Here is a 19,924-nt window from a genome sequence, read left to right on the forward strand (position 1 = left end):
CGTCTCCCTGGCCTTCCCCAACACCTGTCTGCCCCTCCAGGCCACAATGGCCAGTGGGAGGATGAGGCCTAAAGGCCCTTCAGGAAGCCTGCTGGCTGTCCCCCTGCCAGCCTCACCCACTCCCCAGCCGAGGCAGCACTCATTCACCTGAGCCCTGCTAGGACGCAGCCACCTGCGCCCGCACAGCAGGGGACAGCTGGGGTCCGGGGCCAGGAGCCTGGTCCTTGCAGGCCTGGGGCCCTTGGACAGAGCCCAACCAGCCATTTTCCCAGGCTGGGCGAGGCTGGGCAGCAGCAGGGGCCACGGGCCAGGCCTGAGGTTTGGCTGGTTTCTGTCGACTTTCCCATTAGACAGATATGCCAGTGAATGTGTTTGGGACGGCAATGCTGCAGGAGGTTTTGGTAACAAGACTGGAACTTGGAGAGAACCCTCCTGCCCCATGTATCCCGGAAAAAGCTTTCTGAGCTGGGGCTCACCCAGGAGCTGCTGCCTGCCCACCCCCCTTTTTGCCCCCCGCGCCCCAAAAGCACTTTTCCCCAGACTCACACGTGGCACCTTGTGCACTTCTTTTATTATTAAATATATAAGGAGCTTCCTATTTTTTTAAATAGATATTTCAATGACTTTATATAAAATAATTCAACACTTCCAAGTATAAAAACAAAATCTCACAGTGTGTGAGCCAACGTTCCCTCTCAGCTTTCTCAACGAAGGGATTCCTGTGCAGGTAGCCGGGGAGCCACCCAGAGGTTTGGGGGCCCTCCCACACCTGTGTCACCAAGCGCCCACAAAGAGCTTCAGCAATGGGTTGGTTTTGCTTTCTTGACTTTTAAAATACTATACGTTTGGGGTGGGGGAGGAATGCCTTTTTTCTGGGTTTTTTTTCCCTTTCAAATACATATTTTCTAGCAACAAATAATAAAGTCTGTGACTAGGAGGTGCCCCCACAGGGCAAGTTGCCCACTGCCCTTCCTTCAGCTGACAGCAGCAGGGCAGGGGCGGCGGGAGCCAGGAGAGCCCCACTTTTGAGGGCAGGAAGAAAAGTTCATGGGCCCCGGCCCAGCAGCCAGGAAAGGTGGGAATCTCTCGGTGGAGGGCCCAGGGCTACAGGAGAGGAGGGGCACAACAGCACAAAGGGACCAAGGGGGGTCATCAATGGCCCCCCCAACACCTACTGCCAGCTCTCAGAGCAGCGGCCATGGGCTGGCCAGGAAGCTGAGGCCCTCAAGGCAGACTTGGAAGCGGATGCCTGGTCCCTCTCCCATCCTGGCTGGCCTGGTCAGAGAGATTGGGGGGGGGGGGGGGCGTGGGCGAGAGCTGGGGGGATCACTGCCTACCTGGGTGGAGGAAGAGAGGGTGGGAAGAGGATGGGAGCTGGGTGCCGTGCTGTGATGGGGCCGGGGCCTGGTAGGGGGAAGGAGACCAGGCTGCGGGGTGGGGGTGAAGATGCCCTCCCCCAACCTCGGGGGCATACCCATAATTGTGAAGGCCCAGTTTCAGTGGGAGCTCACCTTGCAGCCTCCCTCTGTGTCTGCCTCTGCCCTCCCCGCCCTCCCTCCCGCTAGTCACTTCCCTCTTGGGAATGTCAAAGTGCAAGATGCAGAAACCTGCGAACAACGGACGACCACGACGACACAGCCTAAAGACCAGCTCCGGCTGGCGGCCCAGGCGCTTCTCCCACCCCATCCGCCCTGGGGAGGCGAAGCCTGCGTCAGCAGAAGGTCAGGGCTTAGGGGCTCCCTCAGTCGACAGGCAAGGCGAGCTCGGGCTCTCGGCGCAGGACGCTGGCGAGAGGCTGGACGGGCGGAAGGATGGACAGACGTTCGCTCACAGGGACGGACGGGGCTGTTCAGCAGGCAGGTTCAGGATTCACAGTGCAATGGCCTCCTTCATGAGGGGAGCCTCTGTGCGGCCTCCCGGAGAAGCCCTGGCGAGCTGGAGGGAAGGGGGGGCAGACGCCAGAGCCGGCTCTTCCCCTTGGCATCGGAGCCAAGCCAGACAGGTCCTGAGGGCAGGGGTGACCTCCCCTCTCCGCCTGGCAACCCGCAGAGGGCACTTGGGCAGGCGGAGAGGGTGTCGGCCCGCTCCGGGCTGTCAGCGCCCACCCGCAGGCCCAGAGGCCTTCTCTTCCCGGCTTTCGGGCTGCACACCTTTACGGGAAATCCAGCCGACGCTGGCCTGCCCTGCAGATCTCAGGCTTCTCTCTCCGGAGACAAGTCCCTGCTTGTCGGTGTTGGGATCCCTTGGCACCAGGCGGTCCTCTGGGCACAAGGGCTCTTCCATTCCTCAGTGCCCATCCTACGCTCCCACATCCTACGGGCATCTGGGTCCCTGGCCCGGGTGTGGTGTGGAGGGGAGTGGGAGGAGGACATAGCCCCTGAGGCGCAGAGGGTCCTCAGCTGGGCTTCCCAGCCTTCCTCCAGTGGATGGGAGCCTCCAGGGCCCACGATAAATATCAGCAGCGTGTGGGGGCATCCTCCAGCCCTCTCCTAGTCAGTCCAGAGTCTGAGGGTCAAGGGCGGAGGGACCCCAGCCTCGCTGCTCTGGTCTAGTCCCGGCAGCCAGGAGCTCTGTGGTGGGCAGGTCACATTCCCAGGAGAACGGCTGGGGAGGGTGCTGGTGGACCCTCCCATCGTGTCTCCTCCCGTGGAGAGACTGTCCTGTGTGCCCAGCTGTAGGGGAGAGAACGAAAGGCTGGTCAGCCGAGTGGGAGTGGAGGGAGGGGTCGCTGAGGACATGAGTGGGGGAGGCATGGCGTTCCTGTGGGCTGTCGGTGGTGCTGCAGGCAGGACTTCCTCCCGTCCTCTCCCTCGCCTCCCCAGCCGCCCCAGACACCGCAAGGGACCAGGCGGCTTTTCCTGGCAGCGGCCCAGGCCTCTGGCCAGACTGGCCTCACCTCCTACCTCCTCCTGGGGAACTAGAGACCACAGGGGGTGGTAACGGGGCCTGGTAGAGGCCTAAGCAGGGCTGGGAGAGGGGGTTGGCCACTGCCCAAGTGGCAGAGTCTGATAGGGAGGGAAGGCGGCACTTGAGTGTCCTTAGACCCCTCCTCAGGTAAGACCATCTCACTGGCCTTGGGCCAATGAACCAAGGGTGATTCTTGCTAACTCTAGCAAAGAAGCATTTCTTATTCCCACCCCTACACCATTCATCACAGAGGGTCTTCACACATGATACTCGGGACAGCAGGTCATAGGTAACGAAGAGGAAGAATCAGAGGCAGTTCCGGAACAAGGAAACTCGTATCCTGCCACTTGGCGGGCTAACCCTTAAGCCACCCAGCCTCCTTCCCGATGGGCCAAGGGACTTGCCCCCCTGCATCAGCCACGGGAGTCAGGGCCCCGCTCTCTCCAACCCCACCCCCACCCTCATCCCTTGCCCAGCATCCTTGGAACGCTTTGTTCCGAGAGTAGAAATCCCCTGGACTCCATCCAACAGTTTGACTTTGGATCCCATGTGAAGCTCCCCTCCCTGACCATCCATAGGCCCCACTGGCGAAGTCCGTGATGGACGAGGAGGGCAGATGGGACCACAGCTTCTGGCTCCCAGCCCATTCCCATGCTCTGGAGAGGGAAGAAGGGAGAACCATAAACTGGACATGAGCCATGCTGGGTACAGCTGGGCCACAGGCCCTGCTGGGGCTAGGAGGGAAGAAGGACCAAGTGGGTGAGCTCCACTGCCCCTAGGTCCTCATTGCTTGGAGGGGAGGGGCTGGGGCCTGTGTTTTCTTTCTGAGCGTCCCTCTATCAGTCTCTCTGCCTCTGTGTTTTTCCTCTCTCTTGTCAGAATGGTAGGTAGTCTGGGGGCTGGCCCTGAATCTCCTGAGCTCCTGGGGCCTGGCCTGGACCCATTGATCTATGCAGGGTCTGGATGTGACCCCTGGCCTGGGTTCCCTCTCGACGTGGAATCTTGAGGGGAGGAAGAGGAAAGCTCGTCAGGGCCCGAGAACAGGCAGGCAGGGAAAGCAGAGGAGGAGTGTAAAGGAGATGGGGCAGAGGGCCAAGACCAAGGGGGGAAGCCGGCAACCGGTCTGAGGGTGGTGCAGCACTGAGCCACGAAGGCCCCAGGGACCTCGGTCCCTCCTCTGCTTTACCAGTCCTGAGGGGGTCTGGGTCACCCTCACTTCCCTGCCCATGTCCCATCTGATCCGCTCACCCATCTTAGCCCACCCCACCAACAAGGGGGACCCCAGGGTTCCAGATGTGTGGTTTCACGCTCTTTTCTAGATAGGCTCCTCTGATTTTGAGTGTTTGTTAGGTCCCTTTTCTGTCGAGGAGTGGCCCAGACCTGTCACTGTACACATGGAAAGGTCCTAAGGCGCTCACTTGCTTTTGGCATGGGGTGGGACTGGAAGCTCGAAAGGGTTACCCCAGCTAGTCGGTCAGCCAGCCAGTCCACAAATCAGGCCATTAGCCAGCTAGCTAGTCAGTTAGCCAGTCAGCTCACCCATCAACAACCAGCCAGTTAAGCCGTTACCAGCTGGTCATTGGGTCACCGACAAAGTCACCTAGCCAGCTGGTCAGCCAGTCGGTCAGTCAGGGTCGCTTAGTTACCTGGCTAACGGGTCACCCAGGAGGCTGGTCGCTTAGAGACAGCCGGCCAGGCTCAGGTGGTTAGTCAACCCTTAAGCCAATCAGGCCACATTTATTGAGTTTTGGCAAGTACGAGAGGCCCTCCCCGTATTAGAACATGGGATGGGAGAAAATGCCCAAAAAAGTGGAAGACATAGTCCCTGCCCTCCAGGGGCTTACAGCCCTCTTAGGGATGCGGAACGGACGTGTACACCCAGAGGAAGGCCTGGAAACGTATAAAAACAACATTCAAGTAAGCGAACGTTGATAGAGTATTAACCAAATACGCCAGAGGGGAGGGGTAGGAACTGAAGAGCAAGTAGGGGGTGGCGGAGTCAATCTGGAAGCACGGGATGTGGGAGGAGGGGCTGCCTAGAATTGGGGAGCCAGGGCTGAGGAACGAGAAGGGTCACATCTTGACCAACAACATGCATGACGACAATAGAAGGCACGGCTCAATGAGCAGGGGACACACTTGGGGGGGCTAGGAAGACAGAATGAGGGGTTAAACCAGCTCTACAGGCTCAGGCGACACGGGCAGAAACGAACAAGGTGATTCCGACAAGGACACACACAAACTCCTACACCCGGGTTAAAAAACGAAGTTATTTCCGTACGAGAGAGAAGGCCAGGCCCGACGGAGGTGAACGGGAAATGGAATTCGGGGTTTTAACAGATCACAAGTTCAACATATGACGACAGTACGATACGCAGCTGTTAAAAACAAACAAAACCACGAATGCAATCTGAATCTTCATAGAAGAGAACTGCCCCGATCAAGGAAGGTAACAGTCACTCTGTGCTCTGAGCTGGGGGACAACATCTGGAACACTGGGTCCAGGGTTGCGCGCCCCATTTTCAGAGGGATATTGACAAACGAGTGTGTCCAAAGGAGGGCGACCCCTATGGTGAGGGGTCTGACAACCATATCATATAAGGAATGTTTGAGGGACTTGGCCACACTTAGCGGGGAGAATTCTTAAAGGGGATATGGATAGCTGACCGGAGCCACCGGAGGCCTCTCATGAGAAGCGGAGGGAGGACCATGGTGGAGGGGGGAGGGAAGCTCCTTCGAGAAAGGACTTCCTCACGGCGCTCCTGGGAGATGACAGGGAGCTTGCCTGGGACTCGGAGGACGGGCTCACCAGCGGGCTGAACCCCTGTCCGGGATGTAGAGAGACCCCTATAGGGTAGGACGCTGGCCAAATGACCTCTAAGAGCCTTTCCAAGACTAAGGGTCTATGGATCCATGAATCTAAAAGCAGGGATGTAGAAACGACCTTGGCTGGGGAGATGGGTCAAATAGGACGCAAGAGGTGGGTGTTAGGGCCAGCTGCTGGAGGAGCCTGGGAACCCAGCTAAGAATGTTGGGTTTGAAGTGGTTGGTGATGCAAATTCCCCAGGAAGGTAAAGACTTTATACAAGATTTGGTTGCTCTGGGATGGAAGGTGGCAGCAAGACTAGAAACCAAAAACAAAAATAATAACCTGATGCATGGGTAATAGAGCCTGGCCTCAGACTGGGCTGGGGGGAGGGGAATGGGGGGGCGGAGACCTGAGGATCCTGAAAGGAGACAGTTGGCAGGATCTGGTGATGGATGGAAAAGAGAGCAGGAGGAGAGGAAGTCAAGTGTGGGCCAGCCTCGGGGGAGTTGCTGGTATCACCAAGGTTGGATGATTGGAAAAGGGGGTAACTCATTTTAAGGGGTGGAGAGAGATCCAAATCAGAGTCTTACCTTAGAAACCCCTCTACACTGGCAGTTCCACCTGTCTGTCCTCATCCTGGGTCAGGGGGCTGCAGGCAGAGCAGAGGGCTGGCATAAGACCTCAGCAGAGGCTGAGGAGTGAGGGAACCCCTTAAGTCTGTCCCCCAACCCCCCACACATGTGCTCCAGCCCTCTCAGATTTAGAAGACCCAGAACTGCCTAACCCTAAGGAGAAATCCGGAAAAATCCCAGATATCTAGGAAGAAGAAACGCCCTTCCTCCTTTCCACCTCCCCTCCTGTTCTGAGCTCCACTTCCTCAGAGCAAGTGAAAGAAAGTCTCCCCCAGATCTAGAAGAGAGACAGACGCCAAGACAGCACCCCCCCATGCCTTTCAGAGCATCCCCACCCCCCATAAACTCTCACCTGCCCTCTGGTTTCTCCATGGGAGAATCCGCTGTCTGAGGCTCTCGGTGGCTCTGGGGACAGACGGTAAAGAGCAGGCTCACTGAGGAGCTGGGGAACGGTGTGGGGACAGTGGCCTCACCCGAAGTCAGGACTGCCCAGAGGAGTAGATGAGAGAGTTATCCAAGTCTCCCCCAGCTACCCAGATGTGGGGATGAGCCACAGGGCCAGGAGAGCTTCCTGAGGCTTCCCTGCTGGTGACGCCCCCTCGCCTCTCCCCATGCGGGCTGCTTCCTATCCCTGGGGCCCTGGGCCCAGGCTTCCACAGAACTCCCAGTGAACGCCCTGCCCCGATGCTGGCAGAGCAGCACTTTCCTCGGCCAGCTCCCCTCATGTGTGGCTTTTTTTCCCACTCTCGGCCCAAGAATATTCTCGCCTGGTCCCTTCCCATTGACCTTATAAGCCTGGGTCTCCCGCATTTTTGAAGAAACCCTCCATTTCAACCTCCTATCTTCTGTGTTCAGTTGGGGCCCCCATCTTGGCGTCCGAAGAACCCAGGCAGAGCCCAAGTAATCCTGCGGTCTGCTTGACCTCCTCTACCCAGGCTGTGCTGCTGTCCCCATGAGCTGCCCTCCTCTCTCGGGGGCTCTCCTTACCCGCCGTCTCCACCTGTAGAACAGGAGGCCGCCGACGGCCAGCAGGAGCAGGGTGATGCTGGGCACCAGCAGGTGGAAGGTAAACCCGCGGAGCTGAGGGTCAGAGGGTCCCTCCTGCTGCCTCTCATGGCCTGTGTCAGTCAAAGGAACGGAGTTAAAAGGGGCCGGGGCCCCGGCCGCCCCCTCACTTGCTCGTCTTCCTTCCAGCTCTGTGGGGCTCCTTCGATCCCTGGTGCTCCTTCTGCCCTCCAGCTCCCCGAGGGGCAGCACATGGCCCCAGGAGTGCCTTCTGGGAAGGTTTGGCTGTGCAGAGAGGGCTGAGGGACTCCTGAGGCCTCGTGGGGGCCGCGACGGGGTCCTGGCAGAGCTTGGCTCCTGGTGGTCTCTGGGCGGGGCAGATGGACGGTCTGTCTTCTCAGGTGTGTGACTCTGGGCCTGGCCAGTGGGTCTTGCGGGGCCCACTGTGGGCAGGGGTACGCCCGTCATGTCCTCTGGCTGCTCGCCCCTGGCTGAGTAGGACTGTGGAAAAGGTGCTGACGAGAGGTCACTGGGCCCGGCGGTCGTCTCGGCCTGGACTCTGCCTCCTCCCAGCCTGGAGGAAGAAAGCGCTGCCCCTTGGGGTACGGGAACCTCACTAGCCTCTCCGGAGGCCTCTTCTAGGGTCCAGTTAGTGCCCAATGCAGAGTCAAGAATGTCTTCCATCCCAGGGACGGGGGCCCCGACAGAGGGCCGGGGCTGAGGTGAATCTCCGACGACGGGGCTGGCCTCCACCCCTGGGGGCTCAGGGGATTCAAAGCTCTGGCAGGTGCTCCTGGGTGGTCGCTGCTTGGCACTTCGCGGGTCCAGGTCCACTGTGCGGAGGGGCTGCTCACTGGGCAAGAGGGAGCTGCCTTCTGTCCCCTCAGAGTCAGCCCAGGTCAAGCCAGCCATAGGGGCCATGGAGGGGGCAAGGGGCTGCTGAGGGGAGACAGAGGCCAGGTCACTGCTAGGGGTGGCTTTGGGGTACAGGCAGTTGCAATCAGGCTTGGTCACCACATCTGAAAGAACCACAGAGAGAGGGAGAGAGAAAGACGGGCAGGAGATAGAGTCACCAGCCTCCAGCACAGCTTTCCCAGGGGGAGGGGTGGAGAGGGGGATATGGGTCTGGGGGGTCCCTCACCCCCTAATTCAGCGCCGGGGCTGAGGAGAGGACAGGACTGGAGCCAGTGCTCAGGACACAGGCCTCAGGCAGTGAAGGTACAGACTGCAGAGAGCAAAGAGTGGGGTTTAGAGGCACAGACTGGGGGGCTGGGGGTCAGGGAAGACCAGGGAACAGCCTTTCCTGGAGCTCCAGCTGGCTGGGTGCCAAGCCAGGGTTGAGCAGCGGCCTCCAGGGCTAACACAAGTCACCCTCAAGTCCCATAGACAGTGTTGGTTGGAAAGCAGCAAGGTGGTTTCATGCACAGCCAGGGGCCACACAGCCACAGCCACGGGCGGGAACAAGCTGGGGCTGGAACGTGGCCAAGACTTGAGGCCTTGGGATTGAAGCAACGAGACTGGACTCGGCCATTGGCAGGTCGCGGGGCCTCGGCCCCTGCCTCGGGGAGCAAGGTTGAAGATAGGAGGGCACACGTGGCATGGGACGCAGAGACGAGGACACGCAGGGTACACATGTGTGCGGCTGGGCCTGCACTGGGAGCTTTTGAACGATGCTCAGACTTCAAATCCAGCCTTTTCCCTTGAGGGGACTTTTAAGGCATCCTGGGGACTTCTGGAGCCAGGGAATCCTGGTGGTTCACAGCAGGGCTCCTGGCGCAAGGGCCCTGGCTCCCAGATGGAGCCTCGCTCTCTCCACGGAACCCCCTGTACGTTCAGCCAGCCTGCAGAGCCGGTGGGGAAAGCCTCCATGCCTACAGGGCTCTCCGAGAGAGGCCCCTTTCCCCTTCCCTAATCTCACAGCCACCAGCATGATCCTTCTTGATGCCTCCACATGCAGACATATTTGGTATGCATGCACACACATGTCAGAAGAGACATGTGCCCGGGACCACCCAGAGGTACATGAAGCCACATATGTACACGAGAAAAGCACATCTGCACACAGAGGAGCACGAGTAGCAGCCAGGCTGCCTCCCCAGGGTCCCTCCGGCCTCCCTCCGGCCCCTGCTCTGTTCCCTACACCCTCCCCTGGTCCTGCGCTCGCTGGCCCGTTTGGTGCTTACCTTGGCTGGAGCACTTAGCAAAGCTGTTGTTGCAGTTCTTGCTGAAAACGTTCCAGTCCTTTTTCAGGAGATTCTTTGTTTCATTAAAGACATTCTTGATCTTTTCCAGCAACTGCAGGGGTGTCTCATAGTAAGTTCGGACACAGGCCTGGAAAGACAGCAGGGCCCCCCTTGGTGAGGATGAGCATTGGTCCATGTCTCTAGCTTGTTTGCCAAACTCCCTAGGCCTTTCTCACATCTGTCTTCTTTTTCTCTTTCATTTTCTCCCTCCACTCACCCCGATCTACGGTGGGATCACTTCTGAGACCTTGAGCTATGTCGTTTATTTGCAAATCTATTGAGCACATATCTAGGTGCCAGGCATATGGCAATTACCTGGGAATCATGCAATGAACACAAAAGACATGGTCGCTGGCCGAGCTGGACACCGAGTCCAGCAAGGCATTGGCCTTAGACACACCATTACAAGTGCGGTGAGTCACACGGAGAAGTGCGGAATGATCTGAGAATGTATAACAAGGGGAACTAAATGAGGGCTCAGGGGGAATTTCCCCGTGGAACCAAAGGAAAGATGATCAAGAGTCAACCAGGAAAGGAGGTGGGGTTGGAGAGAGCTGTCCGGGTGGTGGGAACAGACTGTGCAAAGGTCCTGAGGCAGGAAAGAGCCTGAAATGTCAAAAGACTGAAAGACGGCTACAGTGGTTACAGTAGTGCCACCTAGGAAGAAGGTAACAAGAGATGCAACTGAGAATGGTCAGCAAGGGCCAGGTGTGGCAGGCCCTTGATGGCCATGTTGAAAACTGTTACTTGATCCACAGACCAAAGACAAGACATCAGAGGGGTTGTTGGGGAGATGGGTGGTGGCACGATAAGACTCAAGCTTTAGAAGGGTCATCCTGCGGTGTGGAGAAGGTCACAAGGCCTTGGGTCCTTCTCTGGCATCGGTATGCCTTGGAAGGAGGGCTGAAGCTACTGCCAGTCCTGTCTGTTGAGCTGTTCTTTTCTCTTCCACTCATAGCACCCAGGCTCCCCACACTCACCGGAGCTCTGAGAAGCCTCTCGCACTCCTGTTCCTCCCACCTCTTGAGCTGCTCCTCAGTCTCCTTACCAGGCTCCCCTCCTCCACCTGATTTATAAATTCTGGCACTCCTCGGGGCTGTCCTAGACCCACCTCTTGTTTCACACCAGATGATGCCACGCACGCCCATGGCTTCATCGGTGGCCTACTTGCTGATGACTTCCAAATACCCAGTTTTTCCTTACACTGAGCTGCACAGGGAAGGACTGTAAGCTTTACTAGGCTGTGAGGTCCTCGAAGCCATCTCCGAATGCCCACGGACTGTGCATAGTAGGCCCTGGAGAAATGTGGACCCGACAGATGAATGAATGAACGTAGGCATGAGAAGATCTGTGCTCGGCTCCACCACTCACCAGCTAGATGACACTGGCCAAGTGGACTGCCCAGTTTGGGCTTCTTTCCTCTTCTGTAAAGTCAGAACCACCACCCCTTCCAGCCTCCCCAGCAGGGCTGTTGTAAGAAAGAGGGACACTGGCACTCTCTCGCCTTTCTTCATAAAGCTCCATCTCCTTCATACCTCACCTCGTACTTCATGGAGAAGATAGCATCCATCAGACACAAGGTCCCACTGCCCGCCTATGACACAGAGGCAGTGCCTTCTCTCCTCAGGGACTCTGAACCCCCCAGGAGACCGGTTCCTCTAGCCTCAAAGGCTCCCTCCCTCCTCGACTCCACCCCGCTGCTTCCACACGGGATCTAGGCCGTGTGCAGGGTGGGTGGCTGGTGAAAATACAGATCCCCAGGCCCACCCACAGACCCAGTGAATTAGACTTTCTAGGGGTGCCTCCTGGGAATCTGGAATTGAAACAAGCTCCCCAAGGGATACGTGTGAACCTTAACAGTGGAACACCCCAGGTTTAATACCTTTCGGTAAAAATGGTTTGTCCCGCAATCCCACACTCCCTCTGGCGACCTCTCCCTTTTTCTGTGCCCCTGTGGATCTGAGCTCCTCCACAGCGTGGCCTCCGCTCACCCCCATCGGGCACCCGCCTCCAGCAGCAGCTGTCCGGTGACCCATCGGACACCTTCCACCCCTGTCTTGCTTGACTTCTCAACCCCCGGTGATAACGGTGACTACTCTTTCCATCTTGAGCCACTCTTCTCCGTGCACCCAGCGAAATCAGACCCCTCGTTCTCCTCCCGCCCCTCAGGCTGCTCCTTCCCCGTCGCCTGGCTTCCGAGGGCTGGGGTTCCGGGGCCCTGTGCTACTACCGTCTCCTGGCTTCACACATGACATCCTTGCTGCCTCGTCTTACGTGTGCGTCTCGCCGGTCCAACTCAAGACCCGCGTGGCCAGCTGCCCGCGCCGCATTTCCGCTCGGCTGTTTCCCAAGCATCTCGGGGGTCACGTACCCCCAACTGAGCTCCTGCTCCCCCACCGAGCCTGCTCCGCCTGCTGATCTCCCCCATGTCAGAAGTTCAGCGGCTCATGGGAACGTCTGTGTGCTCCAGACACAAGCGTCCTGGAGCCGTCCCTTCCCTCCGCTGCTCCACCAAGTCCTGCCGGTCCTTCCTCCAAACTGGTTCCTAGAGCACAGCCACTTGCTCCCTTTGCAGCACCCTAGTCCAAGCCTCTAGGATCTCCTGACCCGACTTGCGCCCCCTGCTGGCCTCCCAGCCTCCATTCCTGCCCCCCCCCCCACCCCCCGCAGTTCACGCTCCGCGTGGCTACCAAACCCGTCTCACGGTTAAGTTCCATTAGGTCACTGCCCTGTTCACCAGGGCGTCCCTCACACTTCAGACAACATCCCACGTCTTTAAGAACCCCGGTGCACCCCCGCTGGCTTCGGCCTCCTCCCCTCTCTCTGTCTCTTCCAAGTCTTGGCCCTGGTGACCACCTTTTGGGCTCCTGAACGTGCATGTAGCCCCCCTCAGGGCTTTGTGCGTAGCCTTCCCTGTTCTGGAATGCTCTGACCAGCCTCACTGCTTCCTAACTCTTACTCCTCTTTGGAGCTCAAATGAATATTCTCTTACTTGGGAGCCTCCTCCTTCCCTTCTTTCCCACCCCCCCCTTTTCAAATGAGAGTGCCGTTTGTCTCTCAGAGCCTTGTCACTGCCACCTTCTGTCCCCCATATTTTACTCATGTGTTATGTGAACTGTCTCACCCCCGCCCCAAATGTAAGTTCTCTGCGCGCGGGTTTCTGGCTGGTTTGATCCGAGCTGTTTCGTAGCGTCCAGACCAGTACCTGGCACACAGTAGGCACTCAGTAACTATTTGTTGAATGAACGAATAGTCCTCAAGCTTCGTAATGCTACTTATTTGTGTCATTGTTTGTTTAATGGTTGCCAGCCTCCCCTAACCAGAAGCCCCGTGAGGGTGGCAGCCACGCCGTTCTTGCTCACGGTGACATCGATGACATCGTCATCGCCTAGCACTGTGTCTCCTGCCTGGCAAGTCCTTAGCAGAGGTGCGCGGGGTGAATCCGTGAATGAGAGCATGAGTGAACAATGACATGGGGTGGGGGGCGAGGTGAGGCATGGGAACACACTCTGTGTGTAGGGGCAGGCATGGGATCCCCCAAAGCCACCCTCTGCTCTCACTCCCTGCTCCCAGCTCCAGAACATTCCTACCTTGTCCTGCTCGTCATAGTCCTTGGTGAAGCAGCTCTTCAGCCTCAGAGAGAGTTCCTGGAGCTTCACGATGACAATGGCGTTGGGAGTATTGTCTTTGAAGCGCATGGTGTCTTCCATTATGTCTTGTACCAGGAGAAACGCCTTCTTCAGGTAGCACACGGGATCTTTCTGAAAAACGAGAACCTGGAGTTTATGGTCTGGCTAATGTGGTCTGGGAACCCAGGCTCTGTGACAGGTGCCCACATCCCCGGCGGTCGGAGGGCTGCAGCCTGCCTTAAGCCTGCCCCTGAGGGGGGTGCCGTGCCCCTCCAGTAAGAAGGGGGGCGCTGACCCTAGCTGCTCTTTCACGCTCTCTGTCTCTGGGATCTGGAACTGCTGGGAATTGGGGTAGACGGAAAGACATGGGGGTTCCGATCAGAGACATCCTCAGATTTCTGGAAGATGAGGCTTTAATCAGAACGGGGGCGCATGGGTAGGGTGGGTTCTGGGGAACTGCTCTCTATCTCTGTCTCTCTTTTGCCTTACCACGTGGCTCCTTCTAATCCTCCAGGCCACAGGGGAACTAAAGACCACCTGAGGGTCCAAAGAATAACCTCAGTGTTTTGTCGCCCTGAGAGATGGTGGTTGCCTCAACGGAGCATTCGCTCTGTATTCCTAGTACCCAGTCCCGCCGTTCCCTGGTGAAGGAAACTTGCTATGCTTGTTAGGGTGTGAGCGAGTGAGTGAAATATTGAGGTTATTCTTTGGGCCGTGAGGTGGTCTCCAGTTCTCACAGACGTGTGTAGGGGTCAGGTGTGCAAATGCTCAGAGATGGGAGCAACTTCCGGGCACGTCGCGGTGATATTGTATGAGGCACAAATACAAGCGGGTGTGGAATAAGGGGTGGGGTGGGGGCAGTTGAAAAGGCCTCACAGGCACAGGAAGAGCTTGTGCAAAGGCTGGGAGGCAGGGAGGGGCAGGCAACGGGGGGGTGGGGGTGGGCGGGACTGTGCGTGGTAACCCCAAGCTGACCAACCTGGGCTTTCTCCTGGAACGAGGGGGGGCCCTGCCAGGTTTGGGAGAGAGAAATGAAGGTAATGGGTTGGAGTTCCGAGAGCTCCCCCTACTGGCGGGATGATAGGTGCCTTAGAAGCAGGGAGGCTCTTGAAACTGTCCAAGCAACTGATTGGGTGAGGCTGGGGCAGAACCCAAGCTGCTGGGAGGCCCAACCAGCAGCCCTTGGTGGCTGGCTGGGTGTGGGGTAGGAGGCAGAGGGAAAGGGCTGGACCGACTCCCTGGCTGCTGCTCTGTCTGTTGGATGGAAATGACATCCTTAAGCAAAACATGTGACCCAGAAGTCATATTGGTTTGCCTTAGGCTCTTAAAGCCAGCCTGCCTGGGTTCAAATCAGGGCCTCCACCACTTAGTAGCTATGCTCCCTTCACCTCCCTGAGGACAATAACCAAGATTAGCATATCACATAGTTGTACCGTCAGGATTAAATTAGAAAGTGCCTGGCACATAGTTAAGACCTTGATAGGTGCCAGGGCCGAGAGAAGGGCGCAGCAGGGGACTCGAGGACCTTGCTCAGCCCTGGACCCTGACACCCCAGGATGGAGCACCAGCGATCCTCCCACCCTCACCCTGCCCGGTTATAGGATTTCTCCTCCTTTCACGCTCCCACATGTATCCACCTTGGGGAGCACATAGACAGCCGGCCCATGGGCCTTGTAAATAACCATAACTCACCAGCTGTTCCTGGTCTACAAACTCATAGGCGATCTGGCAGGAAGTCTCCATCTGACTATCGATCTGTAAGAGAGAGCAGGCCAGTGGCGTCAGGGTATCTGCAGCTCGACCGAGGCTGCCTAAGAATGAGAACTAGAGTTTCTGGGTGGACCAGGTTTTGATCCTCCTCAAACTCCCCACCAACCATACTGGGAAAGACAGAGCCAAGAGAAAGACTCGTGCCTCCCACATGCCCAGGATGGGCTGTAGAAGACCAAGAAGTCTCCTTCTTCCACCTCCCACTCCATGAAATCCGACAAAGAGCCGCTAGTTACAAGGAAGAACTATCTAAGAGGATACAGGGCATAATCTTCCGTGAAGGGTAGTGAGCTCCCTATGGTGGCAGGAATTTGAGCATAGGCTAGACAAGCTCTGGGGATTCAGGATCTATAGGGGCTGGGGTGAGACGTCCTTAAAGGCCTCCTTGGGCCCCAGAGCAGTGTTCTGTGATTCCAAGCCTCAGAGAATGCTGTGGCTCTTGGTCTAGCTGGGACAGTTGCAGCAGCTACAAGAGGGAAAGTGTGGAGGTAGGAGAGGTAGCAGGCCCAGCCTATAGGCCCCAAGCTCAGGGCCCTGGAGCTGGCCTCAGCCAGCGGTGCTCTACCCTGCCTGGCTGGCCAGAGGAATGGTAAACTGTCTTCTGAGCAGGACAGCGGCCATGATGGTAACCTCATTCTGCCTGGCTGAACCACATTTGGAATTGTTGACCTCTCCGCCAGCCCGATTAGAATAAGGCACAGGGTCCTCCATGGCGGCCTGGGTAAGCAGTCCTTCCCAGCCCCAGGGCTCACGCAAGAGCCAGGAAAGGGAGGGTGGAGGGGTGGGAGTGAGGCAGGCGCCTCCTCTCCAGATCTGGCGGTGGCCCTGGTGCCAGGCTGGCAGCATGTGTGGGAGTCCAGGAGTTAGAATCAACATCTGGACGTAGCAGGCCGACCGGGCGGGCTTCCTGGAGGAAGCATCTCACTGAGGAAAAGCAGGCCTCACCAGCCTCTTCTGAGTCCAAGGTTGACCTTCCAGGCAATCATTAACCCAGGCAACCGGCTGGAAGCCCACCCTGTCCACTGTCTGCAGCGGAGTCACCGAAGGCTCAGGGTTGGTGTGGGTCAGAGGCCCTGACCCCGAGAAGGTCCATGAGGAGAGCATCAGTGGAGCCATGAATCAGGGCCTGCACAGCCGTACTTCTCCGCCTGCAACCCTTGCCTTGGACCCTGCTCCCTGGCTCCTGCCTCAGTTTCCCCAGCGGGGAGAAGGTGGATAGGCACGGCCGCACACTCACCAGCTCCTGGAGGAACTGCAGGTGTCCGTTCCCAATCATGTGGCTACAGCGCTCTGACACCTCCTCGGTAATGCTCCCGCTCGCCAGGAGACAGACCAGCAGCAGCAGGGGCTTCAGCCATGTCTGTAATAGAGAGTGCCTCATTACTCCCAGCTCTCCGTCTCCCTAGGAGCCCCCATGCCCTGCCGGGAGAGGAAAAACAAGGATCTCATCCCTACAATGCTCCAGGCTCTGCCCCTTACGCCAGGATGCAGCGTATCCCAAATCCAGCAAGACCGGCGTGCACAGTCTTGCTCTCCCTTGATAACTCCCCACATGTCATCTCCTCCTAGAAGCTTTCCCAGATTCACGTAGGCCAAGCCTGACTACGCACTGAGCATTTCACGACGACATGGGAAGTGTTCCTACCAGTCTAAATTTCAATTACACAGGAAAGTCCTTGAGTGCAGGACTTGCATCTGCTCACTGTTGTGTCTTTGCAACATCAAACACGAGCCAGACATCTTGCGGGCTGCCCGATCCTCTCAAGTTCATGTTCACGCACCCACTTCCAGACTTCAAGCCAGAGACGTTTTCCCTGGGCCCAGCCCTTCCTCCCACCTGATTCCACACAGGTCTGGCTCTGTTACTGGAAAAACCAGGGCCCCAAACTCAGTTTCACTGGGAACTTATCCCATGCTGGAGACTTTTTGGGAGCCCTGGGTGTGTGTGTCAAAAGGAGTCCAACTGCTTAATCAGAGGCAGCAGTGCCAGCCCTAGGCCATCCCTGCCTATCGGAGCCCCATCAGGCTCTGCGTCCAGCCAGCCAGCTCTTATCATGACCAGGAAGTTCTCTGAGATCTCGCCCTCCTTCAGCTTCCACCTGGCCCGGGAGCTCTCACCCTCAGAGTGACGGGACTGGCCCCTGACACCCCATCATTCCCCTTCCTTCTTCTCTCCCTCCTCCTCACCGAGGTCCCCTCCACCCTCTCCCTGGCCCAGGTCTCCCCTTCTCCAGCCGGAGGCAGAGGGACTCTCGAGCCTTCTTTCCCCAGCTCAAGGTTGCCTCCTAGCAGCTGATGTCCCCACATTCAGGGAAACGCTGTCAGGGTGGGGTGAGAGCTGGCACCTTCCTGGGCTCTGGGCTCTGTCTCTAACCCAGATGATGAGACAAATACTGCAAATAAACAGCACATTGGAAAAACAAGGAGGCTCTGAAATCGGCCTGCACAACATGCTGATTTACATATAACTAAAAGCCCCAAATGTGTGTTAGCTCCTACCAGGGAGGAGACGCCCTGGCTGGGCCACCAGGGAGGGTGCAGGGAGGAGTGGCCTCAGTGAGGCCTTGGAAAATGGGGAGAACTTGATGGCAGAGAGAGGGAAGGGGAGGTCTGGAGGGAAGAGGCATGGGATGGCCCAATGCCATTCAGGAAAGGGGTCTGGGGAGGGTCCTGGCCTGATGGTGGGTGGGGGGGAGGAAGAGTGGAGAAGAGGGACGACCATCATGCGGGGACCTCTGGCTCTGTTGGGCAGTTGAAGAGGTAGCCCTGGATGGGAACGGCTGCCCAGGCCCTCCGGAACTTTAAGTTAGGGACCCATTGGAAACGGGGCCATGCAGAAGGTATGTCTCTGTTTGCTGCCACTGAGGCTCTGAGCCCCCAGTTTTAGACAGTATGGAGGAAAGAGTCCACGGGAAAGGGGATACTCAGGAAGACAACCTTGCCACAGGTGCTTCAAGGTGTCGATGTGTGAGGACAGCTTCACCCCAAGGGCTGCCCGGCTTTCAGAGCTCTTTCAGGCATTGGTGTGGGGGAAATGCAGCCACCACATGGGAAGCTGACTTCGAGGGTGGCCAAAAAGGACCCCCACCCCTGCCCCTGGGGTCCCAGTTTTGCCTCAGAGGAGAAGCTGAATGGGCACCCAAGGGTTAACACTCTGGTTCTGCACGCCTGTGGCTGGGCTGGCTCTTCTCCCCCTCTGTTCTTCCTCCCACCCCTCGGCCTCAGCCTCTGGGACAGCCACGAAAGCACCCCTACCCAAGGCCACAGACATCTCAGCCCACCGTCCAGCCTCACCTGTCCCTTCCTCCTCATCAACAAGAGCCCTGGAGGGACCTCAGCAGGACCAGCGGGACCGGACCTCCGGCTGCTCCTGCCTAAACCCAGCCCCCTGTTCTCCCCACCTTTGCTTTCCTCATGGTCTCCCTCTAGCCCTTATCTTTGCCTTGTTGCCTATCAGCTCCCCCTCCTCGAGTTCCCCTCCCAGCCCTGTCTCCTCTCTCTCAGCTGGGTTCTTCCTCCCCTGGGGATCTACCGGCTCTTCTCCTTCCATCTCAACCCCACCTGCAATCCCCTTCCATTCCCCTCCAAATACCTGTCTGCTTCTCTCCCAGCCAAGTTTCTCCTCCCATTCTGCTCTAGGGCTGCTAAGAAGTGAACCTACTGGTTGACTACCCTACTGTTCATTGATAGTGCCACCCTGCACTTTCTAGGAGCCGCCCCAGCTAGTGCCTGCAGCTGGGTCCGGACCTTCCCCCATGCAGCCCTAAGCAGCCCCTAGCGCACCCACCAAACCCTTCTTCCATCTTCCTCTGCCACTGCTAAGCCCAGGATCTCCCCAGCTGACTGAACCAGATTTTGCAATAAAAAGATTCAGAACTAGTCCCAGGCAGCTCTGGAGTCCCGTGCCCTGCAAAACAGACTTGATCCAGCCACCCAAGTCCCCAGTAGATCCTGCCCTCCTGCTGGAACAAGTAGAGGCTTGCCCGGTTCCTTCCTTCTGCCAGCAGGTTCCTGGGCACAGGCCCTGGCATTCTGTAAGCTGGATGACCCCTGAACTTCTCCCACCCAGAAGCGCCCACTCCCCAGCAGGGCCTGGAAGCCTGTGTGGGGCCCACGGGGAAGGTGCCCACTGGGAAGAAGCCACACTCAGCGCACAGCCACTGCGCTGGTCTCTTGGCGGTGTCGAGTCAGAAGAGAGAGAGGCAGGGGCTCCCACAGAGCTGGCACAGAGCCTCTGCCCGTGGCTTCGGACCCCTCTCTCCTGCCAGCGGATGCCTCAGTGTGCGCCTCCGTGCAATGGGGTGAGCAGCCTCCCCTTCCCAGGGAAGTACCGCAGTCCCAGGAGCAGCTGCAGGGCGCCTCAGGCGGCCGGCACGCAAAGATGGGAAGGACACCGGAGCCCGCGGTCTCCGCGGGGGAGTGTCGCCGGCCGGCGCGCCGGGGCAGTCGGTTCCGAGGAGCCGCGCCGCCCGCTCCCGCCGCAGCCCTGCCGGCCCCCCGCCGCCCAGCGGCCGCCGCTTACCGTGGGAGGGCAGCGCCCGGCGGCGCCCCGCGCGGTCATACGGGCAGCTGGGTCCCGGCCGGGCGCGTCGGCCGCCCTCGCTCGCTCGCTCGCTCGCTGGCCGCCGCAGAGCCCGCGCCCCGGCCAAGAGCCGCGCTGCCGTCCCGGGGGTGCGGAGAGCGGGCGGCGGCGCCGAGAGCACCCAGGCAACTTTCACTTTCCACCAGCCGGGCTCCACTGGCCAGCTCCTCGGCACAGCCTTTTAAGCAGACTTGTGGGGCATGTGGTTTATGGGAAATCACCTTGGATAGGCGCCAAACACACAGACACACATACACACACACACACACACACACAGACACACACCCGCGCGCGCGGGCGCGCGCGCGCGCACTGCCACAGAACCCAGACACAGACACACTCCAGAG

At 58.4% G+C, this 19,924-nt stretch overlaps 1 protein-coding gene across 2 annotated transcripts; it reads right to left on the minus strand.

The window, feature by feature from the left end:
* Window positions 1-549: 549 nt before the first annotated feature.
* On the minus strand, window positions 550-19,906 carry CSF1 (colony stimulating factor 1). 2 transcript variants are annotated; one of them, XM_026484610.4, is made up of 9 exons: window positions 19,518-19,906; window positions 16,233-16,355; window positions 14,918-14,980; window positions 13,187-13,357; window positions 9,537-9,684; window positions 7,336-8,372; window positions 6,701-6,753; window positions 6,307-6,365; window positions 550-2,672 (listed from the first exon to the last, which is right to left on the minus strand). In XM_026484610.4, the coding sequence occupies exons 1-8, from the start codon at window positions 19,554-19,556 to the stop codon at window positions 6,320-6,322; spliced, it is 1,680 nt and encodes a 559-aa protein (XP_026340395.3). In that variant the 5' UTR covers window positions 19,557-19,906; the 3' UTR covers window positions 550-2,672; window positions 6,307-6,319. The 2 variants fall into 2 exon arrangements, with proteins under 2 accessions (XP_026340395.3, XP_057166370.1); XM_057310387.1 differs by having other exon boundaries at window positions 7,336-7,466; window positions 19,518-19,905.
* Between the last annotated feature and the right edge of the window lie 18 nt (window positions 19,907-19,924).

Source organism: Ursus arctos, unplaced genomic scaffold (assembly GCF_023065955.2).
Source record: "Ursus arctos isolate Adak ecotype North America unplaced genomic scaffold, UrsArc2.0 scaffold_12, whole genome shotgun sequence".
NCBI classification, from domain to species: Eukaryota; Metazoa; Chordata; class Mammalia; order Carnivora; family Ursidae; genus Ursus; species Ursus arctos.